At 47.8% G+C, this 9,098-nt stretch overlaps 1 protein-coding gene across 1 annotated transcript; it reads right to left on the minus strand.

Moving 5' to 3' along the window:
- Nucleotides 1-3,406: 3,406 nt before the first annotated feature.
- On the minus strand, nt 3,407-8,509 carry ARL11 (ADP-ribosylation factor-like 11). Its single transcript, XM_011988781.1, has 2 exons — nt 8,207-8,509; nt 3,407-6,376 (listed from the first exon to the last, which is right to left on the minus strand). Exon 2 carries the CDS (start codon nt 6,356-6,358, stop codon nt 5,768-5,770), a length of 591 nt encoding a protein of 196 aa, XP_011844171.1. The 5' UTR covers nt 6,359-6,376; nt 8,207-8,509; the 3' UTR covers nt 3,407-5,767.
- Between the last annotated feature and the right edge of the window lie 589 nt (nt 8,510-9,098).

Raw genomic sequence — 9,098 nt, forward strand, 5'->3', positions numbered from 1 at the left:
CTCAGGCGCAGTGACTCAGGCGCAGTGGATCAGGTGCAGTGGCTCAGGTGCAGTGGATCAGGCGCAGTGACTCAGGTGCAGTGGATCAGGCGCAGTGACTCAGGTGCAGTGGATCAGGCGCAGTGGCTTATGCCTGTTATCCCCACACTTTGGGAGTCCAGGGCGGGTGGATCTGTTGAGGCCAAGAGTCTGAGACTAGCCTGGTCAACATGGCAAAACCCTGTCTCTACAAAAAATTAAAAATGAGCCGAGTGGGGTGGCTACTCCACATAGTCTCAGCTACTCCAGAGGCTGAGGTGGGAGGATCGTTTGAGTCCAGGAGGTGAACACTGCAGTGAGCCGAGATCGCACCACTGCACTCCAGCCTGAGTGACAGAGAGAGACCCTGTCTCAAAAAAAATTAAAAATTTAAAATTAAAAAAAAAAATTGTATTTGTTCTTATACGCCCAAGAGGCAGCAGCAAAAGTCAGCATCTCCACCACTCTATCTATCAGGTCTTGCCCGTGTTGACCCAGGTGCTGGGACAGGAGGCACACACTGAACTTACTGCTCCCGTTTGACTTCTCATCTGGTTCCAGGTCTCCACTTTCCACCCCTTTTCCTCCATAGACTAAAAGCTAGGTTGTTCTGGGTGTAACATGTATCTAGAAAGAGCGTGTCTGGCTTCTTCTTGTTTTTACCACAAGGTATGCCTGAGATATAGGTCTGTGCCGCCATTTTGGCTCTCAAGCCAGGGAACCTCTTGGTGTTCTCATTTTGGAATTTTATTCTGGACAGTTCAGAGGAGCCAAGGACTCCTCGCTGTGATACCCAATTCCCTGGCTCTAATCAATTATTCATTATTCACCCAGGTACTTAATGAGAAACTCTCAATACCTAATTTTGTTGCAGGCTTTGAAGAGGGTCAGAAGGATGGAAGACTTGGCCCCTCCTCTCTAGGAGTGTACACCATGCCTGGGGAGACCACATATCAATGTAGAACAGTCCCGGTTAGGGCACAAGAGTGCTGAGGCCTGGACAGTCATGCCATGGGAGCTCAGTGGGAGGCTGGATTCAGGCTGAGGTGTGTGGGGAGAGCTTCCTAGACAGCTGGGATCTAAGGATCCTTAAATCATGCACAGGAAAGTAGGAAAGTAGCTGCAGCCTAATGAAGAGCAGGGGTGTTAGGAGGCTTCCCTAAAGTTCTGTGACCCTGTAGAACTATTGCCACTGCTATGGTCACTACTGCAACTACAAGTACTGCACCTGGCATGGGAGTTTGACGGGCCACAGCACATGCAAAGAGGGCACTGAAAATCACAGAAATGTTGGGTAAAGTATAACAATTTTTTTTTTTTTGAGACAGAATCTCACTCTGTGTGTCCCCCAGACTGGAGTGCAGTGGCGTGATCTCGGCTCACTGTAAGCTCTGCCTCCTGGGTTCATGCCATTCTCCTGCCTCAGCCTCCCGAGTAGCTGGGACTACAGACACCCACCACCACGTCCAGCTAATTTTTTTTTTTTTCTCTTATTTTCAGTAGAGACGTGGTTTCATCATGTTAGCCAGGATAGTCTCAATTTCCTGACCTCGTGATCTGCCCGCCTCGGCCTCCCAAAGTTCTGAGATTACAAGCATGAGCCACCGTGCCTGGCCAAAAAAATTTTTTTTAATGCATGCTGTCTTTAAACAAAATAAAAGGAAATCCTCAAGTGGTAGAAACAGAAGAGAGAAACCACAGCCAAAGTAGTATAAGCTGGAAACCCAGAGCCCATGGAAATTGTAGAGGAGACAAATTTAGGCTCTAGAGACTGGGCTGAAATTAAAACACCTGTGTGAGAACAGGACATGTGGCCTTAGGCTTGCTTGGAGGAGAGAAAATGGTTTTTTCGTTTGTTTGTTTCGAGACGGAGTCTCGCACTCTTGCCCAGGCTGGAGTGCAGAGGTACAATGTTGGCTCACTGCAACCTCCGCCTCGCAGGTTCAAGCCATTCTCCTGCTTCAGCCTCCCGAGTAGCTGAGATTACAGGCGCCCGCCACCACGCCCGGCTAATTTTTTTGTATTTTTAGTAGAGACGGGGTTTCACTATGCTGGTCAGGCTGGTCTCAATCTCCTGACCTCGTGATCCTCCTGCCTCAGTCTCCCAAAGTGCTGGGATCACAGGTGTGAGCCACCACACCCAGCTAGAAAATGTTAATCTGAGCTCAGCAAAAAAGAAGAGCATCAGAGAGATGACCCCTCCTTAAAAGAGGGTTAAAAACATGCCGCCCACCGGCCGGGCGCAGTAGCTCATGCCTGTAATCCCAGCACTTTGGGAAGCCAAGATGGGCGGATCATGAGGTCAGGAGATCTAGAGGATCCTGGCTAACACAGTGAAACCCTGTCTCTACTAGAAATACAAAAAAAAAAAAAAATTAGCTGTGCGTCTCGGCGGGCACCTGCAGTCCCAGCTACTCGGGAGGCTGAGGCAGAACGGTGTGAGTCCTGGAGGCGGAGCTTGCAGGGAGCCAAGATCACACTACTGCACTCCAGCCTGGGCTACAGACGGAGACTCCGCCTCAAAATAAAATAAAAATAAAAATAAAATAAATAAATAAAATGCTGCCCACCAGCTCAGGGAAGTTTGAGGAGGCAAGTTGTCTGTCTTAGAACATAAAGGCAAGGAAAAAAAAGTCACCTGTCACATATGGAATCCCTAGGGCCCGTGCATTGAATGGTTGCACAGTTCAGATATATACTACCTCTGAGGTCCAGGAGCCCCAGGTAGAGAAACTGACATAATATTTGGTCTAAAATAATTGAAATCCCCAGGATCCTAGTAGATACCACTCTGTGGAAATGTTGTTACAGACCAGGGCACATGGGAGTAACACAGGAAAAACAACTCCTACTGAAGATGAGCTCACAATCAAAAATGACAAATCATGCGAAGAAATGAGCCTCCATGAGTGACAGCCAACAAATACATCTGGCAGGGTAGTTGGGAGTGCAGATAATGGAACAATCTGAAAGCAGCTATAACCAAATGTGTACCCACCCTTCAAAAGCTGAACCCAGCAGTTCCAGCCCGACCCATCCTGGTTCTTCAGCACTCACCTTCTCAAGTTCATGGCATTCCAGTCCTTCCGTCATGCAGACTCAAAGTCTTGAGCCCTCTTCAAATTCTTCCTCTTTCAACTGTTTTTCTTAATAATAGCTCTCAGTTTTCTCATCTCTCTTCCACTCCCTCCTTTGCTGTGATGGTCATCCAGCTGATTTCCTGCCTTCCCAGCTCCAGGGTTCCCTTTTCTCTGTTTCACCCCCACACTGCCACAAAATTATCCTCCTAAATGGCAAGTCCCATGATTTTTCTTCCTTGACCCAAACCCCTGATTATTGAAAATCAAACAACCCTGCCCAAATTGGACCCATTCCATGTTTTGTTTTCTATCATGATGTCACCCTTACCCACCCCTCAACCCAAGTCTCTGTTGCAAGTACACTTGCTTACTTATCTTTCTTACACCCCCGTTCATGCTTCCAAGCAGTCTCTTCCCTCTTATTAGAAGGCTCTCCCCATCATGTCTGCTGGCTGAAAGCCTACCTAGCTTCAACCTTCTAGAAGCATGATGTTGTAGAAAAATACAGCATTAGCATGAAACAGGTCTGATTTCAAATTCCAGATGTTACTTTATAATTCTGTGCCTCAAGCAACAAGAGGTCACAACCTGTCTGAGCCTCAGTTTGTAGTTTTATAAAATGGGAATAATATTTTGCAGAGTTGTGAGAATTAGAGACAGTCTATGTAAAACGCCAAGACCACAGAGCTTGGTCCAAGTAAGTGCTCGAAAAACAGTTGCTGAACTGAGTCTCTCTCCTCACATTTTTATGGGAGTTATGTCTTTACTGTCTCACCTTCCATGAGGCCTGAGGCCTTATCTCATTCATCTTTGCATCCCTACTGTCTAACACAGTGTCTTCAAACATGTCAATTGACAAGTACTGGAAATAACAGGCATGCCTAACCTGGTGTTAGAAGAGGGTCCTGATGGATCTCAGACTTTAGAAGGGTACTGATGGCCAATTTATACTGCATGACTCGAGAGAGAGAGAGAACCCATCCAGGATAAGGAGGAATATCTAACATTCAGAGTTGTTTAACATGAGAACAGGTGCTAAATATAAGCCACTTGCCATTAAAAAAACTCAGATTACAGAAAGTGTTCTGGGGTTGGATGAGGGATACAACCACCACATCAGTGATTAACTTTTGGGAGTCACAGATGTCTTTGAAAATCTGGTAAAAAGTTGTGGATCTCCTTCCCCAGAAAAATGGCCCAAAATGCAACATTTTACAAATAATTTCAGGAGCTTCATGGATGCTAGGTAGTGATCACCTGATGAACCTTCTAGGATGCTATGGTCAACCTCCCTTTTCTCTATCAATCATGAGACAGAAGGCATTCATCACTGTCATCTGTATCTTCAGAATTCACAACTCCCACCTAAAGCACATGATTCATATTGGAAAGCTCAGTACTTTTACCACAAACTAAATGCTCTAAAAAAATTTTTTTTGGTTAAATGAATGAATAAAATATTTTATTGATCTGATCTTTAAGGAAAGATATGTGCTACAAGAAGGAGAAAAGAGAAGGAAAAGAAAAAGAAACTGAGTTTTTGAAAAAGATCAACACAAGATGCCATAAAATCGGGAGAGACTAATTAGCATAAGAAAAAAAAAAGAGGATAAATTTTGGATGGCATGAACTTCCAGCCTCTTGCCCAGGGCTGAGCGTCCCAGGGCAGGGAATGTCTAACCTGCAGACCCCTGCTGTTGTGTGGCCCCTGCCTAGCTTGCCTTCCGAGTGACAATGGCACATCCCCAGGGGCCACTGGGAAAAATCACTCATAAGGATCCGTGATCCATTGTGACATGTCCAGATGATATTTGAATTTGACTTTTTTTTTTTTTTCGTTTTGGAGACACAGCCTCTCTTTGTCACCCACGCTGGAGTGCAGTGGCACAATCTCACCTCACTGCAACCTTCACTTCCTGGGTTCAAGCAATTCTTCTGCCTCAACCTCCTGAGTAGCTGGGACTGCAGGCATGCACCACCATGTCTGTCTAATTTTTGTATTTTCAGTAGAGATGGGGTTTCACCATGTTGGCCAGGCTGGTCTTGAACTCTTGGCCTCAAGTGATCTGCCTGCCTCAGCCACCCAAAGTGCTGGGATTACAGGCATGAGCCACTGCATCTGGCCTCAAATTTGATTTTAAAACCTCTTTCCCTATTTGATAATTTAGGTTTCTATTATTATGCAACCAGTGACTACTCTATCATGATATATTGCTTCAATCATACTTGGTAACGAGCTATTAAATGAAGTAGGTTGAGATTTTTTTTCTTAGAGTATTATTATTATTATTATTATTATTATTGAGACAGGGTCTCACTCTGTTGCCCAGACTGAAGTGCAGTGGCGCAATCTCAGCTCACTGCAACCTCTACCCGCCGGGCTTAAGCAATTCTCCTGCCTCAGCCTCCCAAGTAGGTGGGACTACAGGCACACGCCACCATGCCCGGCCAATTTTTTGATTATTAGTAGAAATGGGGTCTTGTGATGTTGCTCTCCAACTCCTGGGCTCAAGGGATTCTCCCACTGTGGTCTCCCAAAGTGCTGGGATTACAGGCGTGAGCCACCGGGCCAAGCCAGCATTTCTTGTTTGATAGACTGAGCGTAAGTTTCTCAAGGATCAGCTGGTTCTTCTAGTTTGTATGAGCAAAGATATGCTGCTCTGTCTGGATCAAGATCTCTTGCTGTCTCCACGCTCAGCCCCACCGGCTCTCTCCTGGAGACACAGGCATCTGCGAGATTTCAGGAGGCTCCGCAGGCTCTGCAGGGCCTCGGGCAGCCCCTCCCCAGTGAGGGCACTGCAGCCCCGGAGCTCCCAACAGCGGTCCTGGAATCTCTCTAGACTCAGCCTGTTTCTGATCTTAAGCAGCGGAAGTGCATCAGGTGCCTCCTGCTTGTTGGCCAGCACCAAGAAGGGGACGCCAGCCATGTTGGGGTCACTCAGGACTTCCGTGAGCTCAGCCGCTGACTCGGGTAAGCGGGCTTCATCTGTGCTGTCCAGGACGTACACGAGGGTATCTGTGCCTTCCAGATAGTCCTTCCAGCTGGCCCTGAGCGGGGCCTGCCCCCCAACGTCCCAGAGAGTCAGTGACACGTGCCCAGGAGCTTCCAGAGGCTCCACGTTGAAACCAACAGTGGGCAGGGTCTCCACCAGCTGGTGGCCCTTCAGCTTGTAAAGGAGCGTGGTCTTGCCCGCCGAGTCCAGGCCCATCATCACCACCTGGGCTTCTGCCTTGTGACCTCTGGAATTCACAGAACCCATAGTGACCACTGCTGAATCCTAGGGGAGAAAGGCCAGGGGCAACATCAGTTACTGTCTTCTGAAGGAAGACAAATCCATCGTGGTACGGTGGCTCACACCTGTAATCCCAGCACTGTGGGAGGCCAAAACAGGAGGATCACTTGAGCCCAGGAGTTTGAGACTAGCCGAGGCAGCAAAGCAAGAACCCGCCTTCTCTACAAAAATTGAAATTAAAAATGGAGCACAAATCTGTGCAGGCAAACAACAGAAGAGCTTTTCCAAAATAGGAAAAGTCTTTACAGGGTCAGATTTTAAACAGACGCCTGGGCATCGAAGGAAGTGAGGGTGTGTGAGTCACAATCAGCTAACCCGTCTCTGGGTCAGATAAGAGTGGTCCCTGGGCAGAGAAGATCAGGAGCCTCCTGGAAGACATGGAATGTTGACTCACATTCCTGAGGAGTTAAAACAAAGAGGCAAAATGAAGTTCCAGTCAGACAGACCTGGTTCAGTAGAAATTACAGGACGATGTCTTCAATTCTTGCTGGTCTGTGGCTTCTAACCTGTTCTCCTCCTATAAGCCTAAATGCTGAAATGGAAGCTAAGTTGGGTTCCATGCACAGAGTGAAGAGGATGGTTCAGCTCACAGTGACCTCTCTTTAGAGCTTCCCAAGGACCAGTACTATGTCTTGGAAACACAGTGAGGTGTCACTTAATGACAGGGACACATTCTGATAAATGCTTCATTAGGCAATTTCATCATTTTACAAAATCATAGATTATAATGACACAAACGTGGATGGCCTAGTCTACTCCACGCCTAGGCTATATGGTATGGCCCGTAGCACTGTGTTACAATAGCCTACAGTACCCATTACAGGAATGCTGTACCAGGTACATTACCAGGTACACCGGTACAGCATTCCTGTAATGGGTACTGTAGGCTATTGTAACGCAGTGCTAAGTATTCCTGTATCTAAATATAGAAAAGGTAGTGGTTGTGCCACGACGCTAAGCTGAAAAATTCTTATTTATAAGAATTATAATCTTACGGGACCACCGTTGTACACATGGTCTGTCGTTGACTGAAATGTCTTCATGCAGTGCCTGACTGGGGCTATTTATAAATACTGTTTACTGGGGGCAAATTTATGAGTCAGAGCAAAGTAGTTTCCTCCACTGTCTTACCAAGGTCAATGACTTCTAGAACGCACCACATGTGCTTTATTGTTTGTTTTTGGTTTTTTTTTTGAGACAGGGTCTCACTCTGTCGCCCAGGCTGGATTGCAGTGGCATGATCACAGTTCACTGCAGCCTCGACTTCTCAGGCTCAAACCATCCTCCCACCTCAGCCTCCCCAGTAGCTGGGACTATAGGCATACACCATCACACATTTGTGTTGTTGTTATTGTTTTGAGACAGGGTATCACTCTGTCACCCAGACTGGGGTGCAGTGGCGCAATCATGGCTCATCACAACCTCTGCCTCCCCACAACATCTGCCTCCTAGGTTTGAGGGATTCTCCTGCCTCAGCCTCCCGAGTACCTGGGATTACAGCTACTACTACCACCCGGCTAATTTTTGTATTTATATTAGAGATGAAGTTTCACCATGTTGGCCAGGCTGGTATTGAACTCCTGACCTCAAATTATCCACCCGCCTCGGCCTCCCAAAGTCCTGGGATTACCCGTGTGAGCCACCGCGCCTGGTCACATATGTTTTTAAAGAATCCCAAATTTTAAGACATATGACCTGTTCCCAACTTAGGCGATGCCTGGGTGGAACAGAGAAGGGACATCTCAACTTCCGGGGTGGGGGTGGAGGGATATCAGCTGCCCCTGGAGGAGTAGAAAAGTAAAAAGTTAAAATTACCTCTGCGATACTATTAGACTGCGGCTGTGAGATCCTCCGTGGCTCTCCTCCCCTATGGAGTTGCTTTCTGCTGGCCGGGCATGTCCCAAGAGCGACATGGGAAGGAAGCAGAGCAGCCGTTGCTGCTTCTCCTTTTTCTGCTTCCTTTTCCCAGGTGGCTTCGGGGCGGGGCCCCTCCCTCAGCCCTAGGGCGCCTCAGAGCACTCAAACTGCTGGGCTCGCCACAGAGAGGTCCCCAGCTCTACAGGTCCTGGCAGAGCAAGGCCCAGTGACAGCTCCATTTTCTAGCAACTCAAGACTTGGTGCCTGAAGGAGGGAGCACGAGCTCAGAGCTGTGTCCAGGCGCAGCCGCCTTGTCTCTTCCCTCAGAATCCTCTGAGCACCTCGCGGAGAATTCTGACCTCTTCCTTTCAGCGCATGCCTCGAGGTTTTTCTGGTGCCTAGAGATTCTCTGCTTTGCTTGGAATCACACATGGTTTGTTGTTGTTGTTGTTGTTGTTGTTGTTTTGTTTTGTTTTCTATTCGAGACAGAGTCTTGTTTTGTCGCCCAGGCTGGACGGCAGCCTCCGCTTCCAGGGCTCAAGCGATCCTCCCTCCTCAGCCTCCTAAGCAAGTGGGATTATAGGCAGGTGCCACCACGCTCAGCTAACTTGTGTATTTTTCGTAAAGACGGGTTTCACCATGATGGCCAGGCTGCACATGTGTTCTTTTAAAAGCTGCCTATGACCGGGCGCGGTGGCTCATGCCTGTAATTCCAACACTTTAGGAGGCCGAGGCAGGTGGATCATGAGGTCAGAAGTGCGAGACCAGCCTGACCAACATGGTGAAACCCCTTCTGTACTAAAAATACAAAAATTAGCTGGGCGTGGTGGCACACACCTGTAGTCCCAGC

This window comes from Mandrillus leucophaeus, unplaced genomic scaffold (genome assembly GCF_000951045.1).
Source record: "Mandrillus leucophaeus isolate KB7577 unplaced genomic scaffold, Mleu.le_1.0 Scaffold338, whole genome shotgun sequence".
NCBI classification, from domain to species: domain Eukaryota; kingdom Metazoa; phylum Chordata; class Mammalia; order Primates; family Cercopithecidae; genus Mandrillus; species Mandrillus leucophaeus.

Coding starts and splice junctions, on each gene's coding strand:
- ARL11 (XM_011988781.1), bottom strand. CDS start 6,358: ATGGGTTCTGTGAATTCCAGAGGTCACAAGGCAGAAGCCCAGGTGGTG.